The 19,145-nt window shown below is 42.0% G+C and overlaps 1 protein-coding gene across 2 annotated transcripts; it reads right to left on the bottom strand.

The window, feature by feature from the left end:
• ENPP4 (ectonucleotide pyrophosphatase/phosphodiesterase 4 (putative)) lies at positions 515 to 16,662 on the bottom strand. 2 transcript variants are annotated; one of them, XM_018039003.1, is made up of 4 exons: positions 16,299 to 16,662; positions 8,843 to 9,700; positions 8,022 to 8,192; positions 515 to 3,975 (listed from the first exon to the last, which is right to left on the bottom strand). In XM_018039003.1, the coding sequence occupies exons 2-4, from the start codon at positions 9,666 to 9,668 to the stop codon at positions 3,611 to 3,613; spliced, it is 1,362 nt and encodes a 453-aa protein (XP_017894492.1). In that variant the 5' UTR covers positions 9,669 to 9,700; positions 16,299 to 16,662; the 3' UTR covers positions 515 to 3,610. The 2 variants fall into 2 exon arrangements, with proteins under 2 accessions (XP_017894492.1, XP_017894491.1); XM_018039002.1 differs by lacking the exon at positions 16,299 to 16,662 and adding an exon at positions 16,130 to 16,233.

Genomic DNA, 19,145 nt, shown 5'->3' on the forward strand with positions numbered 1-19,145 from the left:
TATAGTGTTACCACTTTTGAAATGCCACAGAACTCTTCAAAGAAAGTGCTTGTTAATTTGTTTTCCCCACAGTCCCTAGCTAGCAGTATTCAATGAATGTCAAAATTAAAAAAAAAAAAAAAAACTGCTCTATTAGAGGAAGCTTTGTTGAATATATATTAGAAAAGACCCTCACCCCTAGTGTTTTGTAACCAACTTTTGAAACTTCCTTTCTACTGCAAGTCAGTGAATTATAATTCTAGAAACTGCAAAATTTATCTTGGCTATCTTTCCAATGATGTCCTTATGTAATTTATACTATATTTATACAGTGTATATTTATACACTGCTTTTAAAATATGGTTAAATGTTACACACTTAATGCTGGTTTTAAAAAGATTGTAATGAATGCCTAGATGGATTTTGCAGTATCACTAAGTCACGTTAACATCTATCATACTATGCATATTTTGAAAGAAGGTGACAAATTAAAAAATCATCAAGGACATCACATATTTAATAATTACGATTAAAATGTTTTGGTAACATTTTATTCACATAAAAATTTTAAAATAATAAAGTCATAGCTTTGAATTCAAACAATATAGTCAAAATATATTTTAACTTAAGGCACTACACATAAACTTCTTTAAAACACACTCATGTCATTTTATTTACACAGTATTTTAAGAATTTACAATAAATTACAGACTTCTCATGTCATCTTTATCCTTCATTTGTAGCTTTATATATTCACAATGAAGTAAAATCCTTCAAATAAAATAAATTAAATACGACCATCCTTAAAGTTTACCAGACATGGGCAAGAGAAGGAAAAACACCCAAGAACAAGGCAAAGGCCTTTTTAATCATTTAATGTTCCAAGAATTCATCTTTAAATCCTTACACCAAGCTTAATGGAACAGTAACACAAAACCAGTGGTACAGAGCACTGAAATAATTTTTATGTTATTGCTGTTTACCAGAAGTACTTGCACATTAATAAGAGCAGCAGAACTGTCCCTGCATTATAAGTAGACATCCTTATTCTGAATTCATTCACTGAAAAACTTTTATTAAGAAGTTTTCCTATTACTTTTGAGTATGGTTGTCATAAACAGTTAAATCTTTCCTGGAGCCAAATACTTCCTACAACTCAGAAAATAGAGAAGCATGTTATCAATTATTTAACAAGATGCACAAGTGAAGAAGGCTGGCTTTACCGAAATATTTCTCAGTGTACTAGAGGAATCACCGGCTTTAAGTGATCATTTTTTAAAGATACAAATAATTAATATAAAGTTCAATACAATAATTTATACACATCTGATTATTAAATAAATACTTTTTGTCCCATCAACATATACATAAAACATCTACAATTTTAATTCTAGTTCATATTTTCAGAATGGAATGACGAACAAGACAAACAGGTCTTTTGTTCAAAGGGTTGAGACACTGAAGGGCACCCTTCCTATTCCATCCTCTATAAAGTCTCCTCACATGTTGGTTGCGATGGATCGATTTCCACCAATCACACCAATACAGCCAATAGAGCTCACACCACTGCAAGGACCAAGCTCAACTCACTTAGCATGTGATACATTTAAAAAAATCCTCACTGCTTTAAATGTGACAGTTCTTCTGTGCTTTTTTTTTTTTTTTAATGGGAATTGAAGTAGAAAGAAATTTTTCTTTTATTTGTCCAGATCAACTATTAACCTTTAGGATAACTTTTATGTGAGCAAAAAAACATCAGAAATAAAAATCTGTCAAAAAGCAAAATAAGTCTTTGTGGTTTGGTTTATTTACTATGCTGTTTTTAACACAGGCACTTTATGACTGCTCACCCGAACTATTCATGCAGGGTGTGGAAATGACTCTCAAGAACCCCTAGAACAATAGGCACCAAATACTAGGATCAGGAGATTAGCAAGCAGTGACCAAAGGATGAATTCTGGGTTTGACGACTGGCACCATTGTTCCTGACCACCACAGATAATCAACATTTCACTGGGCTGCATATTTACTCTCCATTATTTCTGTATCTGTAAAACTGTTATCCAGCTTATTTTCTGTTGTCAAAACTTTAAAGATCACACTAGTAATATTAATTGCTTGCCTCAGCTCCTGATGAAAATGGTTCTTGAACCCAATTTTTCCTCTAATGTATAAAATCCCATCTGCTACAATTCAGTTTCTTCCTATTCATTTTGATTCTTAGAAGGTACACTTTGCAAAGCTAGGATGACAGTTATAACAACGTATCATTGGCTCTGAACAAGTATGCTAAAAAAATTTATGAGCAGAGTGTTTACTTTTCTGAATCAGATATGGGAGAAAAAAGCAAAGGCAGAATTCAGGCTACTAAAGGTTAACAGAGTTCTGAGAGTTTATTCAGTTACTTAACACATCATTAATATAGAAGATCAAAAGATATTAAATTTCACTTTAAATTTAGCTACTCTTCAGCAGCAGCAGTAGCAGCAGCATTGCCTAAAAAGTAAGGCATAAAATTCCCAAAGGCAAATAGAAAAATCTCTTATTCTGACCCAATCAGAACCAGATTTGTAGTCAGGTCATTAATTTCTCTGCAGTACTTAGAGACCTCTGGTTGTAACAGCTTAAGAATGTTAAAAATGGTAACAAAAATTCACAAGGTTTTAAAAATTATGAATTTAACTTGTGAGTTAGAAGTAACTACATGAATGTGAAGTGCAATTATAACCTTTCCTGAGAGCTGTGTTTTACGAGTTTGTGAGGGTCTGCCTCCAGGTCACGCACATCTCACCACCTCCTGTAAGTTACATGAAGTCTGTACCCCCAAGCATGCAACACCCTGGCACACGCGCATATGCGCACGCGCGCGTGCGTGCACACACACACACACACACACAACCTACACAAAGGCATTAAGCATAAAGTGAGAAAAGCACTTCCTTCTATTTTCTTAATTTCCTCTTAGTAATGCTCTGCAAAAGATAAACCTTTTGAGGTTTTAATAGCTTAAGGGTCTTAACAGAGACACAGACAAAGAGTCTTGTTATCATGGGGCTTTTACTTGTTTTTTACAGTAGCTTTTCTTGAAATAGTTTCTTCATATGCTAGATCTTTCCTGCCTCGTAATCCATTTTATTAACCATCACAGAGAATTTTCCTACCTCAAGGGTTTACTTGGGATACAAACTCTATTAAAGGTACATATAAAAATATAGGAAATTTTTCTTTCCTTATACACAAAATCCACACACTTTACAAAGATTTTTGTTGTATAATTTACAAATATAAAAATTTATTTGAGATGCACACGCACTAAATTTTAATATATTTTCATCTCAAGATGTGTCTAATCTTCATTGCCAAAAAAAAAAAAGGGAGGGGGGAGCAAAGGCAGTATTATTCTCAAAAAAAGTTTCTTGTCAGAGAAACAGTTGGTGCTAATGATTTACTAGCAATTTTCCCTACAATCAGAATTTTTTTTGTATTAGCTAATGCAGCAAAACACAAGGAAAGACAAAATAACTGTAGCATGCCTGGTCCAAGTTCTTTGGAAGTATATGTTTTCATAGCTGTAACACCATTCCTTGGGTGTGCCCCACTTAAAGCCACCTTGTGTAAACCCCGGCACGTGTTACCCAATCAACGGATCGTCATCATCTTCTTGGAGCTGAAGTCGGGAAAACGGCCGGGGCCCGGAGACTCTGTTCTGCATGATAATGATGAGGCAGGTCAGAGTGGTCAAGACCAGCAGCGCCCCGATAACAATTCCGATGGCTTCTGGGAGGTTAATGCACCACTGGTCCACTAACAGACACTTGGTGTGACCAAAGGTCCCATTGTTGGGACGTGGCTTCAATCCCAGGATATGGCACATCATCGGATAAATATCCACCGTATTAATGGTGCTGTGTTTGTAGCCTTTGTGAAATGCAGGACCATGGGCAGCTAGAAACGGATTCATACTAGGCAGAGAATTATCGTAACCGTGGTCACCTACTGGAAAAGAAGAAGATGATGTTAGTAAACAAGATCAGCCTTGCTATTATGAAATAACCTGTTTCTAGTGTAAATTGTCAGTTTAATTCCCATCCTTTGAAATTCTGATCACTTGGGCCAAACAGGGGCTAGAAAAAAAATGATCTATTTTCTTCAATTCAGCCACCTCCTATATTTTGCACATACACCCCTCCTTTTTCCCAACTAGTCATGACCTCATGTTTTAAAACCTTCTCTCAGACTGGTGGGTTTCTCAGTCCTAGCCCCAAGCATTTCACCTGTCAGCATCCAACACTGTTTCCAAAAAGCCCCTGCAAAGAGCACCAGTGATTAAGAGAGTGGTTGGGTTGAAGGTTCTGAGTAACTGGGGGGAGCAGAAGTGAGTAAACCAGTGAGTGGGGAGGAAGTGAGCCAGCGGCCTTGACCTCTGTCAGCTGCCCCTGGATAAGACGCAGAATGCAGAATACACCACAGGTGCATGCGTGCTAAGTCACTTTAGCTGTATCCGACTCTTTGCAACACTATGGAATGCTGCCCACCAGGCTCCTCTGCCCATAGGATTCTTCAGGCAAGAATACTGGAGTGGATTGCCATGTTCTCCTCCAAGGGATCTTCCCCATGCAGGGATTGAACCTGTGCCTCTAACGTCTCCTGCATTGGCAGGTGGGTTACCACTAGTGCCACCTGGGAAGCCCACACCATTGGTTTCAGTTCAGTTCAGTTCAGTTCAGTCGCTCAGTTGTGTGCAACTCTTTGCGACCCCATGAATTGCAGCGCGCCAGGCCTCCCTGTCCATCACCAACTCCCAGAGTTCACTCAGACTCGCGTTCATCGAGTCAGTGATGCCATCCAGCCATCTCATCCTCTGTCATCCCCTTCTTCTCCTGCCCCCAATCCCTCCCAGCATCAAAGTCTTTTCTAATGAGTCAACTCTTCGCATGAGGTGGCCAAAGTTCTGGAGTTTCAGCTTTAGCATCATTCCTTCTAAAGAAATCCCAGGGCTGATCTCCTTCAGAATGGACTGGTTGGATCTCCTTGCAGTCCAAGGGACTCTCAAGAGTCTTCTCCAACACCACAGTTCAAAAGCATCAATTCTTCGGCGCTCAGCCTTCTTCACAGTCCAACTCTCACATCCATACATGACCACAGGAAAAACCATAGCCTTGACTAGACGGACCTTAGTCGGCAAAGTAATGTCTCTGCTTTTGAATATGCTGTCTAGGTTGGTCATAACTTTTCTTCCAAGGAGTAAGCGTCTTTTAATTTCATGGCTGCAATCACCATCTGCAGTGGTTTTGGAGCCCAGAAAAATAAAGTCTGACATTGTTTCCACTGTTTCCCCATCTATTTCCCATGAAGTAATGGGACCAGATGCCATGACTTTAGTCTTCTGAATGTTGAGCTTTAGGCCAACTTTTTCACTCTCCTCTTTCACTTTCATCAAGAAGCTTTTTAGTTCCTCTTCACTTTCTGCCATAAGGGTGGTGTCATCTGCATATCTGAGGTTATTGATATTTCTCCTGGTAATCTTGATTCCAGCTTGTGTTTCCTCTAGTCCAGCGTTTCTCATGATGTACTCTGCATATAAGTTAAATAAGTAGGGTGATAATATACAGCCTTGACGTACTCCTTTTCCTATTTGGAACCAGTCTGTTGTTCCACGTCCAGTTCTAACTGTTGCTTCCTGGCCTGCATACAGATTTCTCAAGAGGCAGGTCAGGTGGTCTGGTATTCCCATCTCTTTCAGAATTTTCCACAGTTAATTGTGATCCACACAGTCAAAGGAACAGCTAAAGGACGCCTCAATATCCAGAGGGTCAGGGGACTGAAAACATTACAGGAGGGATTCCTGCCTTGAATGTGACATCTAAGCAGATGACTCCAATGTGTAATTCCAGTAAAAGTCAAAGAAAAACCTGATGGTCCCGGATATCACTCCAAAACGATACTCTCAACAATCAGCTTTATTTTAAAAAATACTGCCTTTTAATATGCATCAGTTATATTTAACAAGGAGAAAGGAATGGCAACCTACTCCAGTATTCTTGCCTGGAGAATCCCATGGACAGAGGAGCATGGCAGGCATAGTCCATGGGGTCACAAGAGTGGGACATGACTTAGCAGTGGTAAAGAATCCGCCTACAATGCGGGAGACCTGGGTTTGATCCCTGGGTTGGGACGATTCCCTGGAATTCCCTGGAGAAGTGCATGGCAGCCCACTCCAGTACTCTTGCCTGGAGAATCCCCATGGACAGTGGTACCTGGTGGGCTACATTCCACAGGGTCACACAGAGCTGGACACGACTGAACAACAAAGCACACATTTAACAAGCTCCCGCTTCCAGGTGAGTTCAGGTGACTGAATGATGAGTCTACCGGTGCTTGCTATATCATTCTTTACTTCTTTATTTAATGTATCATTCTTTATTTCTATGTTTGAAATATTTCATAATAAAAATTGCTGTGACCAGTACAATAAATAGCAGAATATGATTGTAAATGAATACCATAAAACATATGATTTAATAATAAAAATATGCATGTGTATGTAACAGAAAAAGATTAGAGGGGGGGAAAACTCCCACAATTAACATCTGTCTATGCTTCTATATTGAAGAATTATGAATAGTTTTTGTTTCCTTTTCTGAACTTTTCGGTATTTTACAAGTTTTCAATAATGAGTACATAAGGTAAATATTATGGGCTTCCCTGGTGGCTCAGCTGGTAAAGAATGTGCCTGCAACACAGGAGACCCGGGTTCAATTCCTGGGTTGGGAAGATCCCCTGGAGAACAGATAGGCTACCCTTGGGCTTCCCTGATGGTTCAGTTAGTAAAGAATCTGCCTACAATGTGGGAGAGCCGGGTTCAATTCCTGGGTTGGGAAGATCCCCTGGAGAAGGAATAGGCTGCCCACTCCAGTATTTGTGGGCTTCCCTGGTGACCCAGCTGGTAAAGAATCCGCCTCCAATGCGGGAGACCTGGGTTCCATCCCTGGGTGAGGAAGATCCCCTGGAGAAGGGAATGGCTACTCACTCCAGTCTTCTTGCCTGGAGAATTCCATGGACAGAGGAATCTGGCAGGCCACAGTCCATGGGGTCACAAAGAGTCAGAGACGACTGAGTGACTTTCACTTTCAAGGTGAACGGCCTTCAGCTTTACCCTTGCCTGACGCACCTGACCTGCTATAGATCAGAGACAGGCAGATGACAGAGGCCGGTCAAATGCAGCCCTCCGCCGGTTTCTGTAAAGGGAGTTTCGCTGGGACACCCTACATCAGTTTGTTTAGGTATTGTCTGCGGCTGCTTTCCCACGGTAAGGCAGGACTGAGTAGTTGAGACAGAGACCAGCTGGCCCACAAAGACTAAAATATTTACTATCCGGCCCTTTAGAGAAGAATTTTCTGACCCCTGCTATGGTCTATAAAATCAGATTTTAAAAATATGTATTCAAACTGAACTTAACAAACAGGCAAATAAGCTTCAGTTCAGGGGAGACCTCTTAATTCTCCCTTATACATTTCCTCAGTTTGAGGCAAGATTCTGCTTTGTTTACTTGGTAGATTTTTGCTTGCATACTTTCTGGTTCTTGCTCAGTGTTCTAAATAGCAGTAGCACTCGGGTATATTATTTCATCATGGAGGAATACTTGGACACATTTTTTTTAACACTAAAGAAAAAGGAATTTGAACTAGCTAATCTCTCTCCCTTTATTCTGTTTCTTGACTTCTCTTTTATTTTCTTTGCTTCTTCCTACTCTCTTATTTTTATAAATCAAGAGAACAATTCCTGAAAGTTACTGACAGTCACTGCAATTTTGGTAACAAAAAAGTAAAACTGCTCCTTCACCCTTAAGATCACCCAATAAGGATCAAACTGTGGTTTCTAAAAATTGCTCTCAAATGGAAACCTGAGAATCATCCAGTTGAAAATCAAACTAATTCCATTGTGTCAACATCTCTAAATCAAAGTACCTTGTTAATGTAAGAATGTCACAACATGTGATTTATCCCAGGGACAGAGAAGAAAAATCCTAAATAAATACTTACATTTTAGTGATGATTTATTTAGCACAATTGTCCAGCCTTCATCAGCAACCAAAATAATAGGCTGAATTCGATCACTATGTTGATAGTGAAACCTGGCAGGAATGTCTTCTTTGAGATAAACATTCATGTGAGGGTTACAGACTTTCAGTTTGCTATAAACCTTTGTTTTATCTGGAAGAAAAGGAAACAGCAAAGGAAAAAGGTCATGTTGACTGATCAGGAAAAAATATTTCTAACTAGAATAACTGGAAATAAGCCCTGAACAATGTTATCTATTAAATCCTATTAATCATTAAAAAAAAAAAAACAGGGCAATAATACTAATGTAACAGTGTTGAGTGCGCACACACACACACCCCCCTTTCACATATTCACATATCTCTCTTTTCATTTTGTGAATATCCCCGGTGGACTTTTATACAAAGGGGGCAAATTTCACATCTAGCTTCCTAAGTAAATATAAACTAATTACATATTACTACTAACTATTAATTCTAAGATCAGTAGATGAAAATTATTAGGTATATCTCACACAAAACTATGTATATATATATACATATATATGAGTCACTTTGATGTACACTTACACTTCAATAAAAAGATAAACATAAACAAAATATATCAAAAAGCAAAGAAATTATCCTTTTGAACCTAAACGGCCTAAGAAAAACATCACAGGAAAAACACAGTCCTAACTCTGAGTGAGTATAAGAGTGTATGGTGGTGAACCACCTGAAGTCCAAGCTTCATTCTTTTTACAAAACCCTCCCTCCTCAATCAACTGACCCATTGAAATATTCCTTGGTTAAAAGTTTACTTACTTATTTTGGGAAGTATCGCAGCAACTGGGGTCAAGTCTATAAGAGTGTAGTACGAGGGGTCGAGGCAGCCATCCAAGTTTATCACCCTGTCCTTGGAACACTGGGTCATCCCGTGATCACTTGTGATGATCACATTAAGACTCTCCCACAGTCCTAACACCTTGAGTCTGTGAACCAGCTCACCAATGTGTTCATCTATTTCTTCCAGCACTCGGCGCATGTTTTCTTTATCGTCGGGGCCGTATTTGTGGCCGCTAGCGTCTGGTTCCTCCCAGTAGAGTGTCGCAAAGGTCACCGGTGTGTTCGAACTGCTCAGCCATGTGGTGATATTACTGAGCCTTTCCCTAAATGACACCGAGGGGCTGTAGTTCATGAAATAGGAAGGCGTGGTATTGTGAATGGGCACGTCGGTACCGGGCCACATAGCAGCAGCACTCGATCTGTTGTCCTGAAGCTGATTGGTTACCCAGATGGGGACTGCCTCATTCCACCAAAACGGGTCCTTGTCATTGTGGTCAGAAAAATGCTTCTTTGTGTTGACGTCATACATGGAATTAGCCACAATGCCATGGCTTTCTTCATACAGGCCCGTCACGATGCTGTAGTGGTTTGGAAACGTTTTCGTGATAAAGACATTTTTAACCTGCTCTACCAAGACACCTTCTTTGATAAAATTCTGGAGATGAGGAAATTCATAGCTCTGCAGATAGTCAGCTCTGAAGCCATCAAAGGATACCAGCAGTAACTTAGGTGGTGAAGCGGAGGAAGAGTTCCCTCTGCAACCAGTCATAAGTCCCGAAAACAAAAGCATCAACAGTAACTTCATAGTGAACGTGCTAAAGGGGGTAGTCAGGGTTCCTAAGATAAAAAACAAACAATTCCTAAATAGTCATGCTGCTTGACTTGCTGCTCGATTTCCAAAGCTGAGCCATCAGGAAACGAAAACCAACATTTAAAAACTGTTTATATGCCAGCTTTACCTACATCAACTTAAAAATCAAATGCTGTCACTTACTGAAAGGTAACTGAATAAAGCTAAAGTGGGAGAAACAAAATTACCTTTACTTGTTGAATTATATGTGCTGCCTCATTTTCATGCTCTGAAGGGGGTATGGGCCATTCTTACACTCTACACACATCTGACTGCCTTGCTTGTCTGCAAGAGCAAAAGTTATTCTAAAGGCTTAATAAGAACAAATGAGGAAATAAAAACAATCCTTTTACACAAAACAGAAATAACGCCAAGCGTTCAGAAGCTCCAGAGAAGATTATTTTTCTAGTTTAATGGCTGGTACCCTATCGTTCCTTTTAATCTCCAGAAATTAGGGTGTGGAAATTCTATCATACTGGCTCAACATCAGTTCCTACTGAAAAATACTGGCACACAAAAGGGGAGTAGGGGGTTTCCGTGGTAGCTCAGATGGTAAAGAATCTGCCTGCAAGGCAGGAGACCCAGGTTTGACCCCTGGGTTGGGAAGATCCCTTTGAGAAGGAAATGGCAACCCACTCCAGTATTCTTGCCTGGAGAATTTGATGAACAAAAGAGCCTGGCGGGCTACAGTCTCTGAGGTCACAAAGAGTTGGACATGACTGAACAACTAACACTTTCCAAAGGGGAGTAAGAAATAAATATTATTTGAGGAAAAAAGGCCCGACCTCCCTCTGAACCTGCTCAGTATTCACAGGAGGTGACGAGACAAAGTCTTCAGGCCCTTGGATGCCACAGCAACTTCGGAAGAAAAGCAATAGCTGTTGAAATGCATTTCATCACCACATCCCTTTTAAACTTCCTTTCTACTGTCAAAGACTTAACAGCTGGCCCTCCGTATTCACAGGTTTTTACATCCATGGATCCAACCAGTCGTGGATGGAAAACCCAGAGGGCCAACTGTATTCACTGCACCAAGCCCTTTTATATAAGAGACTTGAGCATCTGTGGATTCTGGTACCCACTGGGGCTCCTAGAACCAATCCCCTGCAGACACCGAGAGGCCACTTAACTGCCTTACCTCATTCCCCAGGCTCAGAGAACTCCCTGACTTTTTACTCTTTTTTAATAATTTACTAATTACAAAAACAGCTCTCCCCAAACAAATCTCCCTGCCTTCAGTCTCTCTCTTCTTTGGTCCTAAGAAAATAGGATATGTGACGTAGAGTGACTCTCCACAGCTGCTGTACTTCTTCAAGTCCTCACGCCTCTCGTCTGGAGCCCTTCTGCCTCTTAACTGATCTTCCTACCTCAATCATCTTCCTCTTACTCACCCAACATCTGCTCCCAACGTAACCTTCCCTGTAGCTCTGTTCATGACATTTCCCTAATAAAATCAGTATTCAAAGTCCCCCTGCCTATACAGAATGTCCCAACACTCACTTCTGCCGGGCATTCAAGTCCTTCCACTATCCAGGCCCAACCTACATGCAAATTACTATGAAAGACTTAACAGAAATCATTGTTGTTGTTGGTTAGTCATTAAGTCGTGTTTGACTCTTTTGCAACCCCATGGACCGTAGCCTGCCAGACTCCTCTGTCCATGGAATTTCCCAGGCAACAACACTGGAGTGGGTTGCCAACCTTAACTCCCTTTTACTCCCTGCACAATGCTATCACAATCTGTCTGAGATGTAACATAGAGACAATAATCATTTATGTAGGTGACTTATAACAGTTCTTCAGTAATAACCTGTGTTTCCAAACCTCTTAATGCTACTTTCTACACATTAAGTCTTTGCCCAAACACTCTTTTAGGTAATTTAAAAAAGCATTCAATAAATATCTAATATAACTAAAGTCAACACCACCAAAATTCATGGATGTGCCACACATCAGAGGACAAGAGCTTCTCCGTGTGGCTCAGGGTAAAGAATCTGCCTGCCAATGTCGGAGACGTGAGTTCCATTCCTGGCTGGGGAAGATCCCCTGAAGGAGGAAATGGCAACCCACTCCAATATTCTCGCCTGAGAAACCCCATGGACAGAAGGAGCCTGGTGGGCTACAGACCACAGGTTGCAAGAAGAGTTGGATATGACTTTGCAATTAAACACCAACAACACAAGAGCTTTATACTTCTCAAATACAAAATACTCAAAATAGGGACAAAATAACAAAACAATGAACTTGGCTGTCATCTTGGAAGACCGACAAGGAGCTTGAGTGACTTCTGTTCTACACCACCACAGCTTCCTGTAATGGTGTGCTTGAGACCCATACATCAAGTATTGTTTTGAAAGCTAAGCCCTTTGAAGAATCACTACAAATGGAATATCAGAGGACGTCTAAAACTTTTCCAGTAGGGTTGCTTCTAAGAGTAGAGGGATGCTAAAACAATTCAACAAATGGTGCTGAGATGACTGGATATCCACATGCAAAAGAATAACTTTGTATCCCTCAGTTCATACCCTGCACAGAACTGACTCAACATGGATCACAGACCACAGTTAAGAGCTAAAACTATAAAACTCTTAGAATACAGGGATAAATCTTCATGACCTTGAATTAGGCAAAGCCATTTTAGATACAGCACCAAGAGCACAAGTGATAATAAAAAAATAAATAAATTGAACTTCACCAAAATTAAAAACTTTTACATCTGGAAGGATCTATGAAGAAATGACAACCTAAAGGATAAGAGGAAATATCTGCAAACCATATGTCTGATAAACAATGTGCATCTAGAATATATAAAGAACTGTAACAACTCAACAATAAAAGTTAGATGATCCAATTTTTTAAATGAGCAAAGGAGCTGAAAAGACTTTTTTCCAAAGATACAGAAATAACAAATAAGCACATGAGTATGTTCAACATCAACAGTAATCAGGGAAATACAAAGCAAAACACCATGAGATACCCCTTCATACCCACTAGGATGGATATAAAAAACACAGACAGACAGATAATAACAAGTAATGGTGAGGAAATACAGAAACTAGAATTTTATACACTGCTGATGAGAATGGAAATGGTCCAGGCACTTACAAAACATTCTGGTAGTTCCTCAAAAGTTTTAACAGTTACCATATGACCCGGAAAATCTACTACTAGGCATACGCCTATGAGAAATGAAAATATATGTCCACAATAAAACTTGTACACAAACGGTCACAGCAGCATTATTTGTAAGAGCCACAAAGTGGAAACATCTCAAGTGTCCATAAGTGATAAACAGATAAGAAGTGGTATATCCACAGGATGGAATGCTTTTTGGCAATGAAAAGGAATGGAGTGATAATACATGTGACAATTTGGATAAACCTTTGAAACTCTGTGCTAAGTGAAAGAAGCAGTCACAAAAGATCATTTATTGTATGATTCTGTTTAGATGAAAAGCCTAGATATGCAAATCTATACAGATGTAAAGTAGATTTGCCTGGAGCAAGTGGGTGAGGAGAAATGAAGAGTAAATGCTAACGAGTATGGTGTTATTTTGGGCTTCCCTGGTGACTCAGACAGCAAAGAATCGGCTTGCAATGTGGGAGACCTGGGTTCAGTCCCTGGGTTGGGAAGATCTCCTGGAGTAAGAAATGGCAACCCACTCCAGTACTCTTGCCTGGAGAATCCCATGGACAAAAGAGCCTGGTAGGCTCCAGTTCACTCCAGTACTCTTGCTTGGAAAATCCCATGGACGGATAGGCTGCAGTCCATGGGGTCACTAAGAGTCGGACACGACTGAGCGACTTCACTTTCACTTTTCACTTTCATGCATTGGAGAAGGAAATGGCAGCCCACTCCAGTGTTCTTGCCTGCAGAATCCCAGGGACGGGGGAGCCTGGTGGGCGGCCGTCTATGGGGTCGCACAGAGTCGGACACGACTAAAGTGACTTAGCAGCAGCAGGCTCCAGTCCATGGGGCTGCAAAGAGTTGGACACGACTGACTGAATAAGCACAGCATACATGGTGTTAATTATGTGAAATGTGTACTCTATAATACATATCTGGGTGTTTTAACATAAAATGTTTTACTGCATTTCCTACACGCAAAACAACAAAAACCCGTGTCTGCCCCTCTCTCACAAAACACACACAAATCAAAAGCTTTCTTCTCCAAATCTTGAGTGAATAGGCGGGTCAAGGCACATGTGCTGTTTATCCTGAGGTTCAATAACCCCTTCTGCTGGATCCCTGTCTTAGACTTAGAAGTAGGCTCTGAAATCAAAAGGATCCTGGAACCTGAACCCTCATTTAGCAGGCAGGTGACTATGGGCAGATCTAACTTCTCCCAGCTTCCCTTCTCCAGGGGATCTCCCCAACCTAGGAATCGAACCCAGGTCTTCTGCATTGCAGGCAGATTCTTTACTGTCTGAACCACCAGGGAAGCCATTCCCAGCTTCATTTTCCATGTTTGTAAAATGGGGATGCATGAAGTTTTAAACAATAGGTCCTCAAATTTAGTTTCTTTTTATCCATCCTAGTTACAAAGCTTTTATGTTTGGGAGAAAGTCTGGAGAATGACAGGCAGACTATTACTGTAAAACTATAAAGTAATTTGAAATAATTTAGCCTAACCACTTCTTTTTACACAAGATAAAGCTGAAGTTCTGTGACTGGTCACACTCAGGAAGTAATGAGTAGCTTTACCGTCTGTGTGCTTACTAATTTCAGGTTCTTAACAAGTTTACAAGTCTGGTAGCAGCAAGTTTACAAGTCTAGGATTAATCTCCAAACTAATGTCTACTGCGTTCTGTTTCATTACAATGGGGAAGGGGGGTGGGGGTATTAAACTGTAAACAAAACACCAGTAAGAACTTCTCAAGTATTTTCAAGGAATTTTAAAAAATCACTAATTGTTATATTTTAAAGCATTGGGATAAAGTCTGTAATTTTTCAAACCAAAAAAATACCAAAGGGAAGGAAAAAAGCAGAATCATTGAACTACATCCAGATATCCCAATAGCAATGCAAGTTGTATGTAGTTTTTTTCAATTCAGGGGCCAAAACACATTTTACTTCATCTGGGATGACCTTATTACTTGGATGGAATGCATCTCAGGCCATTCTCACTGGCATTCTTAGCTGCTTGAAACTGGGGGAGTGTGACAGTTAAAGGATATGATGAAAACCACTATTAGCCTGCCATCTGCTTCCTAATACAAAAGCCTTATTCTAAACACTTCACCAATACTATTTATAATCAGTTTTAAGATACAATGAAAATAGTATTGTCTATGCACATAGATAACTTAGCTGGTTTTCCCTATTATCAGTTATTTTCTTGATATTCTAAAGAAAAACTAAAGCTACTCACTAAAAGACTTTCTTAGAAACTCTAGGCTTCTAAAGTAGTCTTCAATTTTCCAACACACACACACACACATACACACGCAGTTTTTCCCTAACTGAGGCTGGGAATGGCTTCCCTGGTGGTTCAGACAGTAAAGAATCTGCCTGCAATGCAGAAGACCTGGGTTCGATTCCTAGGTTGGAGAGATCCCCTGGAGAAGGGAAGCTGGGAGAAGTTAGATCTTCAAAACAGCTCCACTTAATTTTACCTTCTACATAATAACTCCCCCTGTGTATTCATCAAAATTTCTTCCAAATTGTAGTTTGTAGCTAATTTAAGAGCGAGGAGGATATATTTATTGTTATGAGCTCCTTGTGGACCCTAAGGGGCTCATAACATTTATATTTTATATATTTTAGCTATAAAATATCTTCTCCCTGCTTTTAAATTCATTTAATTTCCTTAAAAGGGCTCAGAACAACCTCTAGGGGAAAGGAAAAAAGAAAAGAAAACCGGATATTAAAAGGAGCAGTTGACAGTACTGGCAAGGTTTCCGGCTTGGGTCCACCAGAGGGTCGGGTGGTTAAACAAAAATCCCTAGTGGGGTCAGAGCTGGTATAAACCTGAATCTGTTCGTGGTCACTAGCTGCGCTTCAAGTCTCAGAGCAGGACTGTCTCCATCTGTACATTGAGATGCTGTGCCCGGAAAAGGAAGCTTAACTGTAAAATGCTTAACACGGTGCCCGGCCGAGAAAAAGCACTTCGATGTGATCTTTCCTGTTAGGTTTTCTAGGAAATTCGTTTTTTCAATTTGGCTGTGTCTCGACCACTGACTCTCAACGAATACTCAGGCCATTGCAGGTTATCTGTGCCCTGGACCGCGTTCGGGTTCAATGAAACGCCCGCCCCCTCGGCCTACACGGCTGTCAGGCCGACCCCCTCCGCCTCTCTCCGCACGGACCCTGCTTCACCTCGCTCCCCGCTGCCCGCCCGCCCAGGCCGCGCCCACTCGCTCAATTTCCTTTCCGCTTTCCACCCCGCCCTCCGCCGCCCCCAGCCAGCCAGGCACCTCCCGGCCGCTCCGGGGTCCCTCGCGGCTGTCCCCTCGGGGCAGGTGTGTGGGTATCAGGGCTAGGGGATCTCACGACCACTATTTTCAAAGCACCCCCCACCGCGGCGGGCGGGGGAGGGTGCGGCATTTCCGTCCGGAACGCCGGGTGCGCGAGGCTCACACTCACCCGCTGCCGCCGCTTCTCTGCAGCGCGCGGAACTGGGCGCGCGCGGAACCCGACGCTCGTGGGACTGGGGAGCGACGGAGACCTGAAGGCGCAGGAGCCCGACCGAGTTCTTCCTGAAGCGCCTGCGCAATAGAGGGGCGCCTTCCCCCCACCACAATTAACAGCCCCTTCCTCCCCGACACCCGCGCTGCCAGGGGCGCTCCTAGGGTTCGCGGCCGTCCCGCGCGACTGCGGAACAGGTTTCCAGCCTGCGGGAACCCAGCCGGCGACGGAGCGTGAGACAGGTCCTCGGATTGGATGCCGCAGCCGCGGTCGATGTAACTCCCTTTGCGATTGGTTGGATTCAGGTACCACCAGGAGACAGAGGCTTTGGTGAGGCTGAATTGGGTCCGGAAGGAGTGTTTCGTTCTCTCCTCCCAAGCCCTTTCCCTAAGCGTCGCAAGGCTGGGTGCCCTTCAGGGGACCTGAAACGCAGTGAGTCCTGGAAAGGGCCTCTGGCTATTGCCTGCGTCAGGCTTACAGCCCTTGCAGTTCACTCCCAGTTAACTCCAGGCTTCTGCAGGCTTAGGTGTCTACTGGAAAAACGACTTTGGCGGCCTTAGGGCCCAACACAAGTCTAGAGCAGCTTTAGCCAGTTCCTGTGAGTTGGGATAAATACAGTGTGATACAAAACAGTATAGTTCTGTGTTACTGAGGAAGTAAGCACCTTAACAGGTGAACTGAGTACTAGGCAGTGTATGAGTAAGGTTGCAAGAAACACAGAAAAACAGTGCGTGCAGTAGGGACCTAGGAATGGCTACCAACTGAGGAATGGGCATTTCTTTTTGACAGATACATGTGGGTCTGAGCTTTCGTTTACAACCATTACCCAGACTCCAGAGTTCAGAAGCAGCTGCAGAGACAGTTTGGGGCTAGATATATTCTGTTGATTATTAGTTTGTAATTTCAAAAGTTAATTCCAGTTTCAAACCTCAAGGCTGGCCTGTGCACCTCTGAATGGAAGCATCTCAGATCCCTGGGCTGTCGGAGCTGGAAGGAATGGCAGAGGCCTTGTTGACGAGTCCCTACAATCTGCCAGACCAGAGTTTGAATCCTCACTCAGTAGCTGAGCAATCTTGGGCCAGTGTCTCAACCTGTTTGAGCTTCTATGTCCTCATCTCTGAAATGGGCCCTTCTACAGTACCAGCCTCTTAGGGTCATTGTCAGATAACTGAGATAAAGTAAGTAAAGTACTCAACACACATGGTATCAGTGATTGTTAATGCTGTGACCAGAACAATATTCAGGGAAGCCTGAGCTCTGGAGGAAATGACATGATGGCCAACTGAGCTGAATTCAGTGCTCTGTCATTTGGGGTGTATGATCCTGCTTGTTCATTGACTGGGTGCTTGACTGCTTAAGGAGTAAACCAAACTGCCTGCCTTAAAGATCAGATGGTTATGGAGACAGCAGCTGGAAGAGCATCAGGAGAGAAGGACTCCCTTCATCCACTGCCCCTACCACCACCCCTGCCTTTGTGACTGGGTCAGATCAGGGAGCCCTGTGCAGTCTGGTCTCCTCTGTAAGATAATGTGGTCAAGAACAGGGACAAAATGACCCATAATGGCGTTTTGGTACCAAGCATCTGTTATCCTACAAATATTTACTATTTCAACTGCAAATGAAAGCCTATTTCAGTTGGGCTTAAAAAGGATATTCCTGATCTCACAAAACAGGAAGTTCAGAGGTAGGACAGGGTTCAGAACCAGTTGAATTAGCAGCTCAACAACGTCACCATATCTTGAGTTCCTTCCTCACGTGCCTATTAACAGACTTGGCTTCTGGTTCCTCTAGTGGTAAAGATAACAGTGGCAGCAGGGATCATATGGTTCATTTTTCACTTCTGCCAAGCAACAGAAGCGACTTCTAGGGGTTTTTTTTGTTATTGTTTTTGGCTCTGGCAACCATCTCCTTCGATCACTTTGGCTAGAATTGTTTTATTTGCCCAAACCTAGGCCAGCAAGGAATATGAAATTCCCAGCAGAGCAATTCAGTCTGCACTTATGAACCGAGTTCTTTCCCGGTCTGTACCACTTCTGTCAACGGGAGTGAGGTGGAGTGGGTGTTGGAAAGGCCACCAAAAGAGGCCGCTATAGGAAAGTTGAAGGTCATTTATGATAATAACAGGAAGCACAGCAGCAACAAATTTTCCATTTCCAGTGTGATTTTTTTTAACATATTGCTTTATTTAGGTAGGCAAAATAATAGCATTCATTTATGATGTACTTCCGGGCTTCCCAGGTGGCTCAGTGGTGAAGAATCCACCTGCCAATGCAGGAGATGTAGGAGGCTTGGGTTCCATCTCTAGATCTGGAAGAGCCACAAAGGAGAAAAAGGCAACCCCCTCCAATATTCTTGTCTAGAGAATTCCATGGACAGAGGAGCCTGGCGGGCTAGTCTGTGGGGTTGCCGAGAGTTGGACACCACTAAAGCAACTGAAAACACATGTATAAAATTCTTTCAGCTCACCTTTTGAAAAAAGAATTTTATATAAATCTTAGCAATAGGGATACAGTTTAGACCCTTTTTATGTTGGAGACTGAAATGAGCTAGGAGCTACAGTCTAAATCCATCATGTGCAAATAAATGTGGTGCCCCAAAGAGAACTGACTTGGCTCAATACACACAAAGCAGTTACAGCTACAGTCTTTGCCTCCATGGCCAATGACAGGTTTGGAAGCAGCCTGTTAGAGGCAGTGTCTCTCCCCCAACCCCCATTAACTAGACTCAAGATTTATTGTTTATTCATCGCTGTTCATTCTCTCAGTCATATCCGACTCTTTGTAACCCCATGGACTTCAGCACGCC

This window comes from Capra hircus, chromosome 23 (genome assembly GCF_001704415.2).
Source record: "Capra hircus breed San Clemente chromosome 23, ASM170441v1, whole genome shotgun sequence".
Taxonomy (NCBI): domain Eukaryota; kingdom Metazoa; phylum Chordata; class Mammalia; order Artiodactyla; family Bovidae; genus Capra; species Capra hircus.

What these genes read in the sequence shown, in the direction of transcription:
- ENPP4 (XM_018039003.1), bottom strand. Translation starts at nt 9,668, where the DNA reads ATGAAGTTACTGTTGATGCTTTTGTTTTCGGGACTTATGACTGGTTGC. An exon ending in TGCGATACTTCCCAAAATAA is followed by an intron (nt 8,193 to 8,842) that starts GTAAGTAAACTT and finishes CTTTTCTTCCAG; the next exon opens with ATAAAACAAAGGTTTATAGC. An exon ending in AAATAAATCATCACTAAAAT is followed by an intron (nt 3,976 to 8,021) that starts GTAAGTATTTAT and finishes CTTCTTTTCCAG; the next exon opens with TAGGTGACCACGGTTACGAT.